The following is a 22,366-nucleotide window of genomic DNA, read 5'->3' on the forward strand; positions in this document are numbered from 1 at the left end:
TTTTTATTTTAATTATTATTATTATTATTAATAATTTTTAAACGTTAACAATAAGATATGATTTTATCTTATATGCGAATAAGATTTACTTGTTTCCTTATTACAATCAACGCTGATTTTCAGCAGCCCGAGCAAACTAGCAACCCATCAGTGTAACATGTTTCATAGAGCATGTGAACATTTAATTTAGCAAAATAAGAATCTAGCAATACAAACAAAATGCAATATTGCTTGAAATTTGATTATAAATATATGAACAAAGACTTAATCAAATTTTATTGAAATAATAATATTTAAGTGACGCGTGTAAAGTGTGTAGTGTAAGTCGTGCGGTTGGGGTTTTGGTGCAACTAACAAATTGGGCTATCAAATCTCAGGGAATTAACACGTAGATAACTCAAAACATTTAGATTATACAGTAGTAGTAGTAGTTGATTATAATTTATTATATAATAGAATAGATAGATAACTGTGTCAAGTTCAGCTCACATCGTAGCCCTACACTGCCCTAACCTACACATAATTGGCGCCGATATTGTTTACACTGCAAGTGCAGAGCGCCTTGTGTGTTTCTGTATTTCACTATCCCTGCCAACTTACCAGTTACAATACATGTTTAGTCACTCTTAAGAGTTATTGATTTTTATACAATCTTTTCGTTTTGTAATATTGATATTCCCTTATGCTATAAGAAAACTTAAATGGCGCTGAACCGGCACACCCTTCAGGGTCTAGGACAAATGGAGCAAATGTATCACAGTCTGGTATCCCAGAAACCTAAAAAGGAAACGTGGGGGACAATACAGGAGATGGCAGGCAAGACATGGTCTAGGATAGATAAAGATAGAAAAGAGTGGAGGAAGTTAGGAGAGGCCTTTGTCAATAGACAAACAGATAGTCCTAGATATTTAGTTAAGGATAGTATGTAAATATACATGTAAATTCTTCTATCTGAATAAAGGCTATAGTATTATTGTTGATATTCTCATCGTCAGTATATTTTTAACTTATTGCGGAGAAGGTAAATCTTCGTAACAGAAATAATACTTTGAAGTTATCTGTTACTAAATTATCTCTGAAATTGCTGGTATAGTATCCGGTATTTATAAAGGTGAAATTAATTTTGCTTTATAAAATAATACTGGATGCCTTGCAAATCACCTGCGAAGAAAATCTATTCGACTGTAGCAAAGCCGTTGGCAGCTGCTCATATTAAATACTAGGCCCTTACATATAACAATTGGCGTTCTGTGCTCTGTAGTTATTGACGTTCAATAAGTGATTTTGAATTATATTTTTAACCGACTTCAAAAAAGGAAGAGGTTCTCAATTCGTCGGTATGTTTTTTATGTTTAAATTTAATCTAATTTTAAGTTTAATAAAGTTTAAGTTTAATCTAATTATAGTTACGATTATTGTAATTTTTGGAGTCGGTCCATCAAGGCCATTCAAGATAGGTTTATAACTACATACATAGTTATAGAAGCGATGTGCTTGAGTCGTGAGGAGGCGAGAGGCGATAGCCGGTAGCGGCGGAAGGACACCGATTACAAAAATAACAATAATCGTAACTACAATTATATTAATTAATTACATTGAATTAAAATATGCAATTATTTTTATAATTTTTAGTGCATATTATATCTATTGCTTTGGAATAGTGTTTTTGAAGACTGAAGAAGTTTTATTTTGAATAAAAATATTTGAATTTGTAACGTAATGCTAAAAGCTAGAGAAGCTGCAATTGAAACTTCTGTGTCATCCACCGTAGGTACGCCCCGGAACATGCTCCAACAGAATACCATTTTTTCCGAAATTTCGATAACTTCTTACAATGGAAAAATGTCGACTACGATGTGGTAGTCCAAACCGCCTGCAAAGAGTTTATTGGCTTTCGCGCACCCATGGTTTTTTTTAGTAAAACGATCAGTGATCTACCTATGAGATGGCAAAAATGCATAGATAACAACTAGCTGACCCGGCAAACGTTGTTATAAATTAAATATCCCGCACCCGCTAACATCACTTACTTGACTGAATTATTTGAATGAATATGTTTCAGTTAAGTAACCACCAACTATATTTAAACCTTTTCCGAAAAACATTGCATGTTATGATATAAGTTTTATTCCGATCGGTTCAGTAGCTAATGCAGTAGAACCGAATAAAAACCCGGCTCTCCATTTCTTACAATAATTTGTACATACTTTAATTAATCAATTGAATTACTGAATATACCATATGTAGTAACACAGTTGGTGGTCTCTAGTTTTACAGCGTTAATTTTTTAATAGGCTTTTTGTTTGTACCTTTTACGAGCAAAATACACCTAATATATAAATTCTCGTGTCACGGTGTTTGTTACTAAACTTAACCGAAGCGGCTAAAACGATTTATATGAAATTTTGTGTGCATACCGAATAGGTCTGAGAATCGGCTAACATATATTTTTGATTCCCCCTACTTCTAAATACTTTTTTATTATTATGATTCAGCATTGAAATCATCGAGATTATTGAGATCAATCTGTTTTTTTCTATAATTTTGTTTCAACCACAGATCTGCAATGGCAACCCTATTATACCAAGATGGCAATCGAATACAATAATTGTAGCATGATAAATTTTATGTACGATGTATTTGGTAGGTCTGAGAATAGGTCAAAAAATTATCAAGTAACCAAAGATGTAGGAATATGTGAAACAAAAAGTTGGCAATTAACATGCAATTACGATCTCACAACAATATAAAAATAACCCAAAATTAATGTTGTCCTATTTTGTATAAAGAAAAGAACAAATACATATTACATGTTGTGTGGAGTCAGAAGTTAGAGATTCCCTTACGCCGTTAGTTACCAATCGAATTTTATAATTATTCTTGCGTTCTACGTGACCTATGTAACATATTAATAGTCATTAATGTGAGGTTAGTTTGTATAATAGGTGCAGTTGGTATGTCGATATATATAATGTAGGAAATATGATATAATCAAAAGGGTTTTTATTACTTTAATACCACCATTCTTAATAATTAAATGTAAAATTAAACAGAACAATTTGCTAAACTACTAAGAATAAATTTCAAATAACACAATGACTAATATTCGAACAGAAATTTGGCAGAGTAACGCCCAAACTCGTGCTTGCAGCGGAATATGTCGACGTAATTTTTTTTTGCGCCCTTTGTCTGGGCAAAGGGAAATGGCTACCCTCCGGGATAACGACGGGAAGGAGGTGGTGAATGCTCATGGATACCAACGCAGCCTAAGTCTACGTTGGTTATGTGGGACTCACGTAACACCTAAGTGCCTACCCACTAAGCCCTCTAACGGCCGTTCGCAATATACTATCAACAGATAGAGATAAATTACGACCTTCTACTGTCAGTAATTAGCTGTCAATAATCAGAAACTGTCCCAATATACCCGATAAGTCATTCTTATCGCCAGTTCACTGTTGCAATTTCCATACAAACTTCTATTCGGGGTAAACGCAAAGGCAAACGTCGTCCCATGGACAGACAGCGTGTACGGATATGATGAGTTACCGTCGATAAGTTTATTGGGACAGAATAATCAACGATAGTTACGATTTTTTATTTCAAGTAGGCCAATGCCGGAGATAAATGCCTGAATATTGGGAATGGCCGTAAGACTTCATTGAAGTCTCTTAGGCAGAGAGAGGCGCAAGCTTGAGGAGACGCCAGGGAGACATCGCCTTCTATAAACGTCTTCACCCTTTCCACCTGTCACTGTCAACAATAAATAATGCGGTGTTTTTGTTGTTATAGATGGGCGCGGGTGCGAATGGGCCTGGAGGGCGTCGCGCTCTGGAGATCATCCTGAGCGGAGGTCTCAAGTCGCTGGCCAGAAACAACAAGCCGGTGAGGCGGGCTGCCTCCAGGGACTCGGTGCTGTCTCAACCGCAACCTCTGCTCGAAGGTACGTCCAGCCATATTAACTTATTAGTTGGTAATGTACTTTTGAAGTTATCCTTCTCTTTGTGCGTTAAGGGAAAATTATCAGAGTGGTTATTTACGATGCGCGCGCACACCGTCACGAAAATTCGACACCCTGACGTTATCTTGCCAACTAGACCATTTATTTTGTATCATACTTCAGCTACCAAGCCTCTTGTAACTCATATGTCTACTGAACCACAATCAATGGACGAGAATTAGATAAATTTCAATTTATACTATACAATACTTTGTTTGTCTACCAAATAACCTTGATTGTTGGTAAAAGGTTTAATTGATACATTGTAATTTGTCATGTAAATGACAATACGACTTTATTATTGAATATTTCAAATTTATTCGCATTAATATTTTTAAAGTGTATTGTTACGAAGGTGAGACTTATGCTTCGTCATTAACGGCTGTTCCCAATATACTATCTACAGATAGAGATAAATTACTATCTTCTACTGTCAATAATCTGTAGCTGTCCCAATATACCCGATAAGTCATTTTTATCGCCTTATATTGGGACGCGTGAATTGCAATTTCCATACAAACTTCTATCGCTGGTAGACGGCTAGACATCGTCCCATTGACAGACAGCGTGTACTTATAAGATGAGTTACCGTCGCTAAGTTTATTGGGACAGAAAAGTCAACGATAGTTATGATTTTTTATCTCAAGTAGGCCACAACCGGAGATAGACTGAATATTGGGAATGGCCGTAAATCGATGTGCCCCAGACATCTCAATATCCATTGACGTGTTTGCGTGCGCTTGTATCTGTACACTTTGTTGTGTGCGTGAAATGATACCATATTATAGAGATCACCCTCGACCACCCTGAATATTGGGGAAAACTGGATTTGTTATAGTATCGAAAATGTTATGGAGTGGTTATGGTTGTGCATTTAATAAATTGTTTTTTTTTTAATTAATAGAAATATTTTAAGTGGCTTTGAAGGCGCTGAATTCAAATATGAGAAAGATATAAGAAAGCTACTCGGTTTTGTCGCGGTTTCCGTACCCAAAGGATACCAACGGGATGTTATAACTATAATATTTGCACTGTCTTTTTTTTGTCCATCCGTCTGTCTCGGGGGTGTATACCTACTGCTTTAATCGCTACAGGTTGACCAGTTGTAAGTAAAAAAAAACTTACACAGAATTTTAACGGTATAGAACGATCTAAATAAGTTAGAGCTTCCTTGTGTGGTGTTTCCGGGACGATACGACATGGGTACCTTCAAAAAAAGCGCGTACCATATGGGTCACCTGGTGTTAAGTGATCACCGCCGCCCACATTCTCTTGCAACACCAGAGGAATCACAAGACGTTGCCGGCCTTTAAGGAAGGTGTACGCGCTTTTTTTGAAGGTACCCATGTCGTATCGTCCCGGAAACACCGCACAAGGAAGCTCATTCCACAGCTTTGTAGTACGTGGAAGAAAGCTCCTTGAAAACCGCACTGTGGAGGACCGCCACACATCCAGATGGTGAGGATGATATCCTAACTTGTGGCGTGTCGTGCGAAGGTGGAATTCGGCGGCAGGAATCAGGTTGAACAGCTCTTCGGAACACTCCCCGTGATAAATGCGGTAGAAGACACACAATGAAGCGACGTCTCTACGCAACGCCAAGTGATCTAGCCGTTCACAGAGCACTGGGTCCCCGACAATTCGAGCTGCTCTGCGTTGCACGCGGCCAAATGGATCGAGCTGATACTGGGGTGCGCCAGACCAGAGATGACAGCAATACTCCATGTGTGGCCGGACCTGCGCTTCGTAGAGCGCTAGAGTGTGGGCCGGCTTGAAGTATTGCCGTGCTCTATTGATGACGCCCAGCTTCTTCGAAGCCAATTTGGCTTTGCCCTCCAGATGGCTACCGAATTGGCAATCGCTCGAGATTTCGAGACCCAGTATTCCGATACTAGGCGAGGCTTTTAGGGAAGTGTTGTTTGAAGAATTATTGAAGGTAAGAATAAAATTTATTGAAGTAGGCGTTATTAAGCGGGAATCCATAGTTATCCAAATGTTTTCTTGAGTGTTAATTCCGCCAATATTCGTTATATACACGCAATATACACTCTGTCTCGTCCCAGAGTTTGGCGAGTCAACATCTCCAGAAGATGCCTCGAGTAATGGCGAAACACGTGCCGAATTGTTTGAAGACGAATATTGGCGGAAATAACATTTGGATAAGGTTAAAATATAAAAAAATATTTTTGTTTATCCCAGGTTTAAGAAAGTGCTCAACTGTGCTAGCGCTGACTGACCGAGAGAAGGCGCCGGAACCGATCAGAGCACACAACAGGCTGCGAGCTCCCTCTGTCTGCTCAAGATGCTCATCGCTGCTGTCGCTGGCCGGAGCTGGAGGCTCCAGGTAGATACTTTTTTTTTATTGAAAATAAGGCACGCGACGAGCAGGACATTCAGCTGATGTTAATTGATACGCTATGCCCATTACAATGCAGTGCCGCTCAGGATTCTTGAAAAACCCAAAAGTTCTGAGCGGCACTACAACTACGGTCGTCACCTTGAGACATAAGATGTTAAGTCTCATTTGCCCAGTAATTTCACTAGCTACGGCGCCCTTCAGACCGAAATACAGTAATAATAATAATAGTCTTTATTAAAAGGTATAAACCCAATATAATGTATGTAAATTAAAAATTAAATAAAAATAAATATTAATACTTAAAAATTGCCGATTGCAATAAGCTTATCATGATTAACATTTTGCCGTCACTCTTAATGCAAATTGGTCGTACCTGTTTGATACCTGTTGTATCAGGGTATTTTTTGTTCGCCTCCCGGTGCACCGAGTGCCAGTGCCTGAAAATGGAACAGTTCAAATCCTCTGCCAATGTACTGAGAATCTCGTTACTAGAAGTACGGAGATGACTCCAAAAAGATGCTGTTCGTGATCTTATCATCGCGAAGAAGTCTGGTACTCCGGCCTTAGCGAACATGTCCGACGCGCTGCAGTACCGTGGCAACTTCATCAGGATACCATACTCGTCATTGTATTGCACCCTGATGTTGTTGACAGCACGGAACGGAACACCATAGTAACTGTTTTCTTAATATTATACTTAAGGCCATGTTCTGTGGCGTAACGCTCACATGTTGCTACAAGCTTACGAAAACCTCTGATTGAGGGGCTGAGAAGCACCATGTCATCTGCATAGCTGAAATAATTCATGCATATGGACCCTATGTGTCAACCGACCTTGGTGCCCCTCAGCTCCGCAATCAGGTCATTCACGTACAGGCTAAAGAGGTCCGGAGAGGTCAATCCACCCTGGCGAACACCGCATTCTAGCATGTGCTCGCTTCGCTTTGTTCAACTCTCAGGTTGTGGCTTCATCTACAGGATCTACTTTACAGTGGATAACCTGCTCAACCCCAATATTTGCTTTTTAGGAAATTGACTTGAGATGTCGCTCGTGCTAATCTTAATTGGAATGTTTTTGTGATAACCCTCACACCTGGAATTAATTACACAAATAACACTGAAAACACACAAAACGAGAGATCGCGGGTTTGAGTCCCGCATCGTTCATAAAAATTTTGTGTTTCAGTTTTATATGTGTAATCTATGGTATTTATACATTACTAGCTGACCCGGCAAACGTTGTTTTGCCATATAAAGTATAATTCACGCGATAGTTTTATAAATAATAAATAGCCTATGTGTTATTCTGGTGTGTAAGCTATATTATTGTAAAGTTTCATCAAAATCCAATCAGTAGTTTTTGCGTTAAAGAAGTTCAAACATACATCCAGACATACAAACTTTCACATTTATAATATTAATAGGATTAGGTATATTATTGTGCAATTCGACTGTTAACTTAAACAAAAATAGTAAAAAAGAGTATGTGTACTTATGTACGCCCACAATAAGTTTTATTTATAGGCGTAACAAAACTAAAATTCTTCCTTGTGCTTTTTTACGTTTATAGAAAGAAGATAGTATTAAATACAACCAATGAAAATATAATTATACCACATAATTTAGTTAATTAATAATATTTATAACATTATTAATATACAGCTAGAAAGGTTTGAGGTTTTTTTTTACAACTTAAATGTATTGAAATTTATTTTATGCTTGTCCATTTGTTGTGACTTGTGTCCATTGAGTGTTCAGTATACGAGTTTCAAGATACTTAAATGGTAGCTGAAGTATGACAAAATTGATTTACGGCCATTCCCAATATTCAGTCTATCTCCGGTTGTGGCCTACTTGAGATAAAAAATCGTAACTATCGTTGACTTTTCTGTCCCTATAAACTTACCGACGGTACCTCATGTTATCCATACACGCTGTCTATTAATGGGACGACGTATAGCTTACCAGCGATAGAAATTTGTATGGAGATTGCATTTCACGCGTCCCAATATAGGGCGATAAGAATGACTTATCGGGTATATTGGGACAGCTTGGGATTATTGACAGCTAATTACTGACAGTAGAAGGTAGTAATTTATCTCTATCTGTAGATAGTATATTGGGAACGGCCGTTAGTTAACCATCTAACGTCAGGGTGTCTAATTTGCGTGACGGTGTGCGCGCGCATCGTAATATTCACTCTGATAATTTTTCCCTTACGCGCCAAAATAAGTATAACTTCAACAAAATATATTTATTTAAAGTTGCCTACACAATTTGAAATACAACTGTGATAATACAATTTAAAATAACAATAAAAACCTTAAAGCGTTGAAAAAGAATATTATTATTAATTAAATTGTTTGTTATATGTGTGAAACAAAAGATGTTATTTATTGAATATAATATCTTACCTACTTATATTCTTGCTGAGACTGGCCAAGGAGTCATGATTAATATCAACAATTACACATTATTACATTTGTATAAGAGTATAGACATCATTCCTCGATCGAAAATAATAGAACAGCGCTATCATCTTGGGCGTCTGGAAATCAAATGTTTTCAATATTTGTTGGCGAACCTTATTTTTGTGGAACTTACCTATAATTGATTAATAGTAGCAGTAGTTCCAGTACATCCCTGCACTTACAGATTCCCTTTTAAATGATCTATAATTATATATTCGGTTCAATTTATAATTTATACTAGCTGACCCAACAGACGTTGTTCTGTAGATAAAAAAAATACTGTTTTATAGGAATTTGCCAATAATATTTCAAAACGTCAAGAATTATTTCGTAAAAATGCTCCCTGTTGTTATAATGAAATTGTTTCACAGTACAACTGTCAAACCGTGCGTCACTAAATTCTCTCATAGAAAATATGTCCATACAAAACAAATATGGAAAATAAAAATAATTATGGGTCCCAAATCGAAATAAAAACTATCCTATCTCTCAAGTTGAACTGAACTATACTCCATGAAATAATCCCTATTTAAATCCGTTCAATAGTTTAGGGAGTCCATCGCGGACAAACAACGTGTCACGTAATTTATATATATTAAGATTACGGTTGATTACGACAGATCTACTGTTGTTGCAAAGACTTTACAGATACAAAACATCTCTAGAAGGTCATTGATCAAACGTGTTCGGAATTTGTTTGCTTATTCCAACTAAGTAAGTATTAAAATTTTATGAACGATGCGGTACTCGATCCCAGGACCTCTGGCGTTCCGTGCCGGTGCTCTAACCAACAGAGTCAACCGTTCGAGTAACTTATCGTTATAAAATCTTGTTTGCCTTGTTCAACTCTCAGGTTGTGGCTTCATCTACAGGATCTACTTTACAGTTGATAACCTGCTCAACTCCAACATTTGTATATTAGGAAATTGACTTGAGATGTAGCTCTTGTAAATCTAAACAATATTTTATGTTTTTAAAGTGATAACCCTCACTTCTAGGATTAATACACAAATAAAATTTGAAAAACAAAATTTTATGAACGATGCTGGACTCGAACCCACGACCTCCGGCTTTCCTTGCCGGTGCGCCAACCAACTGAGCCAACCGTTCGAGTAACTTATCGTTATAAAATCTTGTTTGCTTTGTTCAACTCTCAATAATAATTACGATTCCTAACGAGTTGTTTGCTTTCATTTTGAATATATCTAAAGGCAATATTATGTAACATTTCAAACTGCTTTTTGGTTGGTTGTTGAAAATAAAATACTCGTCTGTTCCTGGCACAGAGTTTGAAGGTTCTTCCAAACCGCTAACAATTACACTGTTTGGCGTTGGAAAAAGCCACGTTTAAATATTCCATTGTTGAAGATGAGATCTTACAATTGTTTCCTTTGAAATGGTGTGGTGGGCGCGTTTATTTAGATGAACGAAGTTTGCATTTCAAGTATTTCATTTTGGTTTGCTTTGATCCATACATTTTCTTTTGTACTAATTTAACTTATAAATTCAATTGTTGATGTCAGTTTGAATTGTGTTTTGATGGACACTTAGAGCGTTTTTTGGAGAAGCTATAATTGTTGTTATTGATTCTTTCTAATATTATCTTATTTGTATATATTTTTAAATTAACTTTGGTCAAGTCCTTGTTCGTAGCTTGAAAAATCATAAATGGTTTCTGGTTTAATTAGGATATCGTAGGCAAATAGTGGAACTTACATCAATTGGTGAAAAAAAAAATACTGAACTTGAACTCTTGTTAAACCCAAGGTTACATTCTGGGTCCTGTACTTTTGCACTTTACTGCGCGGATATAGTAGATAGTATTAGGCATTGTAACTTCCGTATGTATGTGTACGATATTCAATTTTATATCATATGTAAGCCTATCGATGCTATTAATATTGCTGTTAGGAATCCAAAATATGAAGATTCACAACTTATTTCAGAGCAGTCAGAGTCACATACCCTTACATATTTAATCGCGATAGAAAAAAGTTCATGATATTTCCTACTAAAAATTCGATCGATTTTATTGGGCAACACATTTGTTCAAGTAATTGGTAAAATTATCGAAAGAGTTATTGAAGCTCGTATTTTGAGTTTTTTGATGGAAAAACAATTATTATAATATGAGAATGGCAATGGGTGTATGTTACACCCATTGCCGTTCCAAACTATATCGACTGTAATGTAATCGGCTAGAAATATTATACAATAGTTGCTATTACTCGAGTGTAGAGTTATCAAGCTTTGTGAGAGAGTCTTTTATATATTTAAGTGGGGGCAAACGGGTAAAGGACTGATATGATGGAATTTGGTGAGGCAACCGCTCATGAACATCCGCAACACCAGGGCTTAAGATATGCGTTGCCGGCTTCTAAGGGAGTATGCTCTATTCTTGAAGGTCAAGACTTAGGGTCTTGTCGGTTCGGGAGAACAATAGCCAGTAATTGATTCAATAAGCGAGTCTAGTTATTTTTTAATGCAGTTATGCCGAACTACATCTATTGCGTTATAATTGCAAACCATCCCTCCTCCATACTCGCCAGACCTTGCCACAACCGACATTTACTGCGACTTGCACGGCAATAAATTTTTATTCCTGAAATGGCTTATTACATAGTATACAGTTTGTTCAGTGGATTCCAGGTCCACAGAGTTTTTACGGAAGGAATTAAAAGGGTTGATAATTTGATTTAAATAAAAATATTTCATATTCATTACTAAACGGCAATTTCATATTCTATCCCCCGTATGTTCGAGCGATAGATGTGATATTTAGGTAGCCTTCTGTTAAGGGTTCCTCGATCGCTTATTCTTCATAATAATTTCTGGATGTGTCCAGGTACTCACTGGACGGCGCCGGCGGTGTGTTTGTGCCGGCAGCGCCCATCAACTGCAAGTTGTGTCTGGATGACGCAACTCCGGACAGTGTCACCGTGATCTCAGGTTGTGGCTGTATCTTCTGTACTAAGGTAATTTATTGATTATTTAATAATTCTTCCTCCCTTTCTATTACCAGCTGCGAGGGAAGGGAGGTAATTTTTACTAAACTAATTTTTTCCTTCTATAAATTTATAGCTGTTAACTTCCGAGAAGGGGTCTCGCTTTTGGTTCGGTAAGTGCGAATCGGGTCAAATTATAAATAAACAAACCACAACAGTCTCCGTGACACAGTTGTGGCTTTTTATGAATAATTAATAATAATAATATTGTTTTGCTCAGAAGAGCTATAGACGATAAGAATAAATATTAATTTTAATATTTTCCTTGTCTACTAAATTACATGAATATTAAAGTAAATTGCATTGCATTAATCATAATATTTCCAAAATATTGTTGGTATTCACGAAAATAATTTTATTGTGTTAATTGAACACGAGTCAGAGGTAAAATATTTTGAAGTTGATATTTAATACTTACACTTACTTTTTAACCGACTTAAAAAAAGGAGGAGGTTCTCAATTCGTCGGTATTTTTTTTATGTTTGTTACCTCAAAACTTTCGACTGGGTGAACCGATTTTGATAATTCTTTTTTTTATTTAAAATTGGTGCTTCCCGTGTGGTCCCATTGTAATTTGGTACAGATCTGACAATGGCATCCATGAGTAAAATCATAAAAGTCTTAAATTTGCTATACATACGTATAGCAAATTGGATGATAAATTTACGAATAACTCAATATCGCGCCAAAAGATTTTGATGATTCTTTTTTTATTGGAAAGGATATACTTCAAAGATAGTTTGGTGAGAGAGGTTCTGATTACGGAATCCATGGCAAAGTAACGGAACTCTTCAATTAAGCGCTTATGTTCATTGCTGCACTGAAAAATTTAGTATATCTGCACATATTTAGACAAGCTGTTAGTTAGTGTAATTCAAATTCACTAAAAATAAAAAAAAATACAAAAAAACAACCGACTTCAAAAACACTATTCCAAAACAATAGATATAATATGCACTAAAAAATATAAAAATAATTGCGAATATTTATGCAATCTAATTTTAGTTACGATTATTGTAATTTTTGGAGTCGGTGTCATCCAAGATAGGCTTGTAACTACATACAGATGGTGAGATGTGCTTGAGTCGTGAGGAGGTGAGAGACGAGAGCGGGTCGCGGCGGAAGGACACCGATTACAAAAATTACAATAATCGTAACTAGAATTATATTGTATAAAAATACGTTATTATTTTTATACTTTTTAGTGCATATTATATCTATTGTTATGAAATAGTGTTTTTAAGTTGTTGTTTTTTTGTTAATTTTTTTTTTTTCATGTTGGAGAGGAGGCCCGGGTAGCCTTCAAGTTAATAAGACAATTAAATAGATTTTTCAAAGTTTTCAATTAGGAAAAAATATTAAACACTTTGGATGTGTCTCTCGCGCTAACTATTCAGTTTAGAAAAAGAATTATATTAGATACCTCAATATCATATTTGAGGAACTATCCATAGATACCCCACGCGAATGGGTTTGATGAAAAAATTTTGTGTTTCAGTTTTTAGTTTTTTTTTCTTATTTTTTTCTATTTTTATGTGAAAATTTTAATGCGGTTCACGAAACATCTACTTACCAAGTTTCTAACAGTATAGATCTTATAGTTTCGTAAAAAAGTGGCTGTGACATACGGATGGACAGATAGGCAGACATGACAAGACCACAAGGGTTCCGTTTCTTGCCATTTGGCTACGGAGCCCTCACGGACGAGTAAAAACAGAAAGATTCCGTGTCACCTTACATATAATGAGGCACCATAACAAGCCGGTAAACGTGTAAATACATAGCCCCACGCATACACTTACACTAATACAAGCCGATCGGCCGCCATTATGAGATTTGCCATCTTCTGTGATAGATCAGTTTGCGTCCGAATAAAATATTTTAAAAATGCCGTCGTGCGTTGTGAATAAGTGTAAAAACAATACTAAAAAAGTATTTGTGGATATATGATTATTTAAGGGAGAAAAAAATGTGTAACTAGTATCGCCCGTAACCACACACACTAGCATAAAGGTGCTTCACTTGCTAATATCACGGTGCGCAGTCCTTTTTTTTACTAATCCGTGCGGAACCTTAAAAAGTGTTGGATAATTAAAACACACCTAAACATTACACCAAGTGAAAATAGCGCCTGCTGTCTTATTTGCGCAGCTCAGCCCTGAGTAGCTACCCGATAAATAAGTATAAATAGTAAACTGATTTATCAATGTATTATGAACCCAACGCAATGAATTCTATTATCGAGCATTTAAGTAGCTATTTCTTTGAAATGTGAAACTAAGTGAGACTTCTGTCTCTATTACCTGATCTTTATTATGTGCTCATAAGTAGTAACACAAAGTTCTCAGACCAGTAATACACGTACCTAGAAGAACAATGTAGTAGATTAAAACTAAAATTATATAGACAAGTACTGTTGGAGTCTATAAATCGTTATTTTAAGTGGTTGTATTTATTAACCTTGTTGTATATTTTAGGCACTAGGCGTAATTCTATTTTTTGCGGGATCGATATCTAGTTGCTATAATTCTCTTATCAGAAGTGGGACGTTTCTACATAATTCTTTTATCAGAAGTGGGACTGATTTAATGTATAGATTCCTAAAAATATATTATAATCAAAGTAAAGAAAACAATCGGAAAGAGTGATAAGTTGCCATGTTAAAGTTTGGTTTCTTTAGTTGTTTCAAAGTCTTTTTCCTATTAAATATTGTCCTGATAATATATTAATTGTCCTCACGTCAGCATATAATATGCTAGTAAGGCATAATACGGCAGTTGTGTCGCATGAAGCTAATGGCGGTTATAAAAGGTTTATTAAATCCGCGGGCGTGATTCGTCTGGTTTAATTAATCGAGTGTGTCGTGATATTGTGTTGCTACTTCTGTAATGAAATTTTTATGTCCTATATTCTTTTTTTCCGAGTTTTGTATCTGTAACCTTTAACGCCGTAGCTAGTGATTACAGGGCAAATGAGACATGAGAATGTCTTCGGTTTGCCAATCAAAACAACAGTAACAATAGATTCACATTCCTTTTCTACCTTGCTGTATCTCCCTTAGAGATGATCTTCTTGTGTTATAGATACATGATGTCCTAAGTCCTAACATAACTAACTCCACAAAAGTTCCAATGAAAATGGTTCAGCGTTATCTTATATATAAAATTCTCGTGTCACAATGTTCGTTCCCGTACTCCTCCGAAATGGCTTGACCGATTCTCATGAAATTTTGTGAGCATATTGAGTAGGTCTGAGAATCGGCCAACATCTATTTTTCATCCCCCTAAATGTTAAGGGTGGTCCACACGATTTTTTTTTTACTTTTTTTTTTAAATTTGTTTGATTATGAGTCAGCATTAAAAAATACATACAACTTCAAATTTTCACCCATCTACGATCAACAGTTACTTTTGTATCGCGATTTTAATATCGGCAATACAACGTTTGCTGGGTCAGCTAGTAGTCTATATATTTCACGGCTAGAGAAGTACCTGCGATCAAGTGAACCTTACCAATATCTATTAGTACCATAAACAGCGTCTACAACAGTTAATATACTCGTATTATGCCATGCGCGACTCGTAATCCGCTCTAGAATAGAAATACTATTAAACAGTTCTGTTTATAGCAAACTAGTTGTACACAAGACCTTCCATGCTCCTTGAGGCCGACTATATGTTCCTGCTCGTGACGTCACTCCCTTGTCGCCTTATCCGCACTACCTTTCCGCGTTTAATGCATATTTATAACTCATTAACAATCGAATTATTGTTGCTCAGCGGTCCCAATCGTTCAATTTGACTCGGATGACGCAGTAGATAATTATCTTCTTTTGGTGGAGACTGCATTGTAGAAGATTCGAAATTGCTTCATGGTAGTGAAATACGTACTTGATCACCGAGCCCTGTATTGAGATGCTAGAAAATGTATCTCAAAGGAAATAAAAACATTTAAGTACTAAACGAATAAACTTAGCAAGGCAATTGATTGAGAACAACCAATCCATACAAACATGACTCAAGTTCAAGTAGGATATTGCAATAGGAAGCTAAAGAAAGGGAATTTACAATAAGAGTTTGGCATCATGGTTTTATTAAGGAGGTCCCAGCATGATCATCAGATTGAAAACAATACACAAAAAAAAATTATTAGAGTAGTAGTAGTAGGCTTAGTGCCTCTCCGGATTGGAAGTGAAAATGGCCCTTGGACATCTGCAATAGTAACAATCATGAAATATGTTGCGGTCCTTTAAAGTAAGAATGCTCTACTCTTTAAGCGCCTACCGCGTGTCTACTTGAGAATCTTCTTGTTTTTTGAAGTTGGTCGAAAAAGCAGTTCAACATTACCTGCCTGTATCATATGCTTAATGTTCGGATTGCTGTTTAAACCATTTTAATATAATACAAGTAGTTGTATTATTAAATACATTTACATAAAGTTAAGGTTATAACAATTAAAAACCAAATAACAATTAAATATTATAAAAAGAATTAAAAATTAAAAAATGAATAAGTAAATGGATTTTGTTGTTTTGTCTTTGTATGATAGTGCTGTGTATATTGTGTCTTATGCTACTGAGACAACAACTATCATTTTGTTGTGTGTTTGAGGAATGCACTAAGATAGAGCTACTAAATCTTTACAGCATTTTGCTAGAGAAAAACAACGGTATTCTACGACATTATTCAAATTTGACAATCTTGCGACAGGTTTATTAAAATACAATGTCGTCAAGTTACAAATCAAATCAAGTTTCGGACGAGTTTCTGATGGCTGTTTGGATATGAGCTAAATGTGTCCAATCCGTAACTAGATCGATGAGAACTTGTGAATGTTCACATATGCCTTTTGGGATATTTTAATGAACAAGCGTTGCTGGCGGCGCAGTACGACCAATTTACATTAAAAGTTGTTTAACAATCATGTTTGTTTTATAATTTATTCTGCTTACCCTTTCTGTTGTTTGTTTTCTTCAACTGGTGTAAAGTAATAGTAGTACTTACTGCAGTTTTTTATTTGATTTATATCACCGATCTCTGCTCGGTGTTCAAACTCAGAATAACTCGATCTCCTAAAAATCTACTTAGCTCGATCAGTTTTACGCCCCCAAAAATCCCAATGTCTTTAAATTTTTCCAAACCATTATAGCCGAATCGTAGATACGCAATATAGATTGTTCATTTAAATATGTCATGTATAAGATACTACATAATTTGCCTGGACTATATCATGATGAGACTTTAGCAGGCCAAGGAGTTGCTAGTCATTAAAATTAAAGTTAATGAGTAATAAACTTTTACTCACTTAATTTGTTATGGCCACTGTCAATTGTAGTATGTCATTGAATAATATTGTCTGTCTGTGTCTTTCTATCGGAAATATTTCTATAATAATAACCTTGACTGAACAGAGCTAAAACATTTTTCGTTGATTTATTGGTGTCATAAGCATCAAACATAATGGGTGTTCTAGTAAAATACTTGTCATTAATAGCTAATTACGTTTCATTGTTTAAATTATAACATATTAGCCGACATTTATGTAATACCTGTAATCGACAACTTCCTGTAAATCAATAATTATTTTATTCTTCAAGTCTTAAAATTATAATTATAAATATTTCATATTAAATAATAAGCAAACAAGTTTTTGTATGTCCATCGTGGACTTCGAGAATCTGCTTTAGTCTTTATTAAATGCTTATGATCTCTGCAAAACTTTACGCATCGCTGAGTTGATTGTAAAAATGTTTTTAAAATTATATAATAAATCATGTTTTTGCTTTATTGTGTGATTATGTTATAAATATTAAAATTAATATAAAATGGTAAAAATATTGCAACGTGCTCTTGTTGCGGTTGAGACTCTAACTGTTCACTTAGCCCAACTTTAGGAATAATTACCATAATTGAATGAGTAAATTTTCGCCTCGGTCTCGTGGTCTATTTGAATACACCAGAACGATTTTTTGTTAGTGCAAATAGTGATCCTCGTTATTTATTAAGTAATTATTGTTCATTGTTGCGTAACATTTATGCCGATTAGGTCGAGCAGGACAATCAAATTGGGTAAAAAACAAATAAAAATTCCCTGAAACTGATTTCAACTTACGTCATGCAATACGGATAATTACTTCCTTATTATTTGCCTATCTCAAACATGCTTTTGTCTATTCACATTGATTTTATCTTGATCTATACTAATTGTAATAAAAGCCACATTTCTTGGTCTCGTCGCGTATGATATTCCTTTTCCTGAAAATAATTCACTAATAAGCTCTAGTTATCCAATAATTTCCGACAAAACACTAGGCAATACGGCTACGGCTAAAAGCAATGGATGCTTAAGATAGTGTTTATGAACAAAATGATGATCTCAAACGTAATAAATTTTTCTTTCTCCGATTGTAATACAGTCAATCTTTTGCTATCTATAGTCATAATGAATATAATAGACCAACTGAACTGATGAAGCAGAAATATTCGCTCTGGTTCATTTTAAAGAAGCGCAAGTAAATCCGTCGGGTATGCGCTAGCTACAAATGAGTGATGAATAATGCAGGTATTACAGAGTGCAAGATGTCCCAGTTTCAGTTTTGTAGGGTACTACTATGTAAGCCGCGTTCCTTAGGGAGCGGGTTCATCGCGACCTGAATTTGGAGCTAAGATTAGCCTGTGCTTTGTTTGCGTGATATTCTGCCCTAATTTCACCCCTTACTGTTGACATTCTTAAAGTGTTTTTGTTAGAACATACTCTTGTGTTAAATTTTTTACGTTAGAATATGCTCTTGTGGTACCTACCACTTTCGCAGCGACCTGCACTGCTCCGCGAACGAAATGCAATCTATTGATGGGTGGTGAAAAATAAGGTTACAATATGCAGTAAAGTTCTTTGACTGTACCACCAAATTTTTGATGATATTCCGACCCGAAAGGTAGCCAGATTCCAAAAAATAAAAAGAGACGATTGAGTGTGATAGTGTAATAATACGCTTATATAGCCATCCTTTAAGTTAATAGTATGTTCCAAACTTGAAGATCGTTGTAGCAGGTAATTGATTCCAAAAAGTGGCTGTGCGAGGCAAGAAGGTAATATATAATTCGCTTTCTGAAATCTATGTTTGTCTTAAGCATTTTTAAATTTGCCTCTGCCGTACTCATTTTCATATTCATTTATTAAATACAGATCGATACCGTCAGTGTTTAGTACGGTTGCCACAAGCCTGTTGTTATTTTTGTTTCGTTTCCGAGCCGACACTTGACCTCATTTACATTGAGTACCATCGATGCACCGGCCGCTGGCTGCCACGTATACAGTAGGTACGTTGACGGGTACCGGGTCACAAGTGCATTAGAACGGTGACCTCCATGCACGGGGCGCTATGTTTTCTCTGCAAATTGGGTCAACTATAAAACTGTTGCCAGTATTGCTGCGTGCTTTCCTTTCAAGTGTTGTGTCGCGATAAATTTTATTTTTAGAGGAAGTTTTGGCTTCTGTTGTTTGAATTATAGTATCGCATAACAAACCACATAGTATCCTCATCATCCATCAATCGCACTATAGGCACTGCTCTTACAGAACTCTTTTTCACATAAAACATGTGGAAGGATATTTCGCGATGTTTTCCATGCCTTGAACAAAACATGCACCTTAAAAGCCGGCAATGCCCTTTTAATTCCCCCGACGTTGAAATAAAAGCATGTACAATTGGAATTATACCCTTGAATACCCAATTTTGTATAAAACCAAAAACTTAAGCTAAATACGTAGCAGGGTTGTTATCTGATTAAAAAATCACAAAATTGGTTGTAGGCTTTTTCCGTACCAAAGACGGTATGACAGAAAATCGTTGCGTGCTCAAAGCCAGTTCACGTATGAATAGGCACGATCGTTCAGGGTCTTTGCTAAATTCCTAACAATTTAAATGTTGACATAAACGTCTCTGGTTGATAATGTTGTTATCTTCGTAGTGATCATAAAACTTTATTCTCAGGCATATGATTATGCAAGTATGGTAAATGGTCGCTGAATGGTTGGCACCTCTTTAGAATCGGATAATTTTGATATATTAAATGAGATGATTATGAATGCTTATGCTGTTACGGGTACTGTAAAAGTTTGGGAAACAGGATTGTTTGTTTTTTATGATGTCACAATATTATAAGCAAGACGTCTATGTGATGGATGCAAGAGAGAACATCTCTGCGGAGATATAGTAACATAAAGGAAAGGGAATCTACTGTTACTGTAACCGATTTTGATTGATAAGTCGTAAGCAGTCAGCCACGTTTTGAGTTAGCTCCTTAGTATTTTGAGTATTAAACACATTGACAAATCAAAATTGTTAACGCACTATCAAGCTGATAGATCGTCTAAATGCTAGTATATTCTACGTCTGTGGTGGGTATGAAATATAAACACGAACATAGACACTTACATGCAAGTTTTAAAGGTTTTGGGTGTTGCTTCGGGATGCCAGTTTATTGTTAAGTTATAAGTTATACTTCTTTAGGCGAGTTATGAAAAAATGATGACAGTGAAGTTTTAAGATGCGCGCGCATCAATGTAACACAAACGTAGCAGGATGAAGTTTGTTCCTAAAATTTTCTGACGTTTGCGACATTCGTTATTTGTTTTGGTTTTCTTACTAGGATATACATTATTAGGATAGGCAAATAGTTCAAGCCCGGACAGCCGTATTCGTTATTTAGTAATTAATTGTCAAAGCCATCTTTGCAAGTATTTACAATATTGTTCTTTCTACAAACGTAGAATTGCAGGAGGAATAAATAATTTTAAGGATTTTTGCTTTGATAGGCCAAAGAAGTATAACTTCTTGCGTGCATACATAAGTACACACAAACTTTTTTTGTCTGATACGTATGATAGGAAAAGGTTAAAATAGTAGATTAATTATTATTACTAATTCAGCATGTAAATAATTGTTGGTTATTGTTAAGTAGTCTAGTATTTAACCTAAAAAATATCGTAAATTGCTTTATGTTTCAAGGCATATTTTTATACAAAGTAACACTAATTGACTTGTATAATTACTTAAGCATTTTTTATTCGAGAAATACCAATTATTGCTTTATATTATATTATTAATTGGCATATTGTTGTCTTAATTAAAATATTTTCCAATCTAAAATAACATATTTTTGTAATTAAGTATATAACTGCCTTTATAAAAGAGACTTGGGTGATTTTGTAGCCAATTTACCAAAGATGTTACTCCTCAATCATTGTAATACATTTCTGACAATTCGGGCGTTGGTAATTACAGGCAGCGAGGCGACTCAATTAAATTAAATGACCCTTTAGGTGATCAAATGTCAAGTTGACAATCATCACCATTTCCAAGTACCGCAGCAGCGGTCAAGGCGCGCGTTATTGAGTGACACTTATCTTGTTAACGTCAAATTATTATTAAACTTATTGTTGATTTACATCTGACTCACGTAATTGTTATTTGGATCCAGCTGGGTACACCTAAAAGGTGATGTTGCCTCAAGTTTTGACGTAATAATAAATAAATATTGATTGACACAATTTTGCACATATTATCTTGCCCCAAACTAGGGTGCAAGACATCGATATATTTAAAACACGATATACTTACTTGAACATACATACATACTTATAAACGTACATAAATAAAAGAGTCAATTTCCTTGATGATACTCATTTGGAGTAGATCACTATTATCAGTGCTTTAATTGTTTGTAAACGGTTACTAGAAATAGAAATATTTACCATAGGGAGTGACAATAGCATAACATATTGCAGCAACACTTGGTAAACGTCATGAAGATACATAAGTTCGTGAAGGGGTTTTGACACGGGGAGAAGAACTGATAAGAAACTTCCAGCCCATATTTTAAATACTTAACAACTTAGCAATATAATATTAAAATACAATTTGAGGTGGCCTGCGCGTACCCAGAAAAGAACCATGCATATATGCGTATTATCCTCTATATCAGAGTTTCTCAACCTTATTTTGCTCACCGCCCACTTTGAGAAAATATTTTTATCTAGAGTATTTTCGTGTATTTTTTTGCTTTTTTAGACTATATTTTTAATCTACCCACGCCCCATCTGCGCCATCTCAATGCCCCCTAATTATCTCTGGGTCTTCTACTGCCCCCCCGAAAGTCTCAAACGCCCACTTTGAGAACCTATGCTCTATATAATCTACTATACTATAGTAAGTCTTGTTGCTCAAAGAAGCTTTAATATATTTCTTGAATTTGTGCTGAGTGTGTCCTAGTATAATGTCTGGTAATTTATTGTGTAATTGAATACCAACACTAATAACTAATAACTTAAAAAAAGGGCTCTGTACGCTAGTTATGGTATTTCCTCTTGAATTCAACCCTATTTTAGGAACAAAAGATACCCAAAAATTCTGGGCTACACTACAGTTGCGCTCGTCACCTTGAGACATAAGTTGTCAAGTCTCATTTGCCCAGTAATTTCACTAGCTACAACGCCCTTCTGGCCAAAACACAGTAATGTTTACATATTA

The 22,366-nt window shown here is 35.6% G+C and overlaps 1 protein-coding gene across 4 annotated transcripts in view; it reads left to right on the top strand.

Moving 5' to 3' along the window:
• Positions 1 to 22,366, top strand: part of LOC126966408 (probable E3 ubiquitin-protein ligase RNF144A) — a 153,675-nt gene that overhangs the window by 61,085 nt on the left and 70,224 nt on the right. For all 4 annotated transcript variants that reach the window (XM_050810427.1, XM_050810429.1, XM_050810430.1 and 1 more), the window contains 3 exons: positions 3,793 to 3,943; positions 6,200 to 6,344; positions 11,676 to 11,805. In XM_050810427.1, coding sequence (XP_050666384.1) covers positions 3,793 to 3,943; positions 6,200 to 6,344; positions 11,676 to 11,805 — 426 coding nt within the window. The remainder of the gene's footprint in view (positions 1 to 3,792; positions 3,944 to 6,199; positions 6,345 to 11,675; positions 11,806 to 22,366) is intronic.

This window comes from Leptidea sinapis, chromosome 10, assembly GCF_905404315.1.
Source record: "Leptidea sinapis chromosome 10, ilLepSina1.1, whole genome shotgun sequence".
In the NCBI taxonomy this organism is placed as follows: domain Eukaryota; kingdom Metazoa; phylum Arthropoda; class Insecta; order Lepidoptera; family Pieridae; genus Leptidea; species Leptidea sinapis.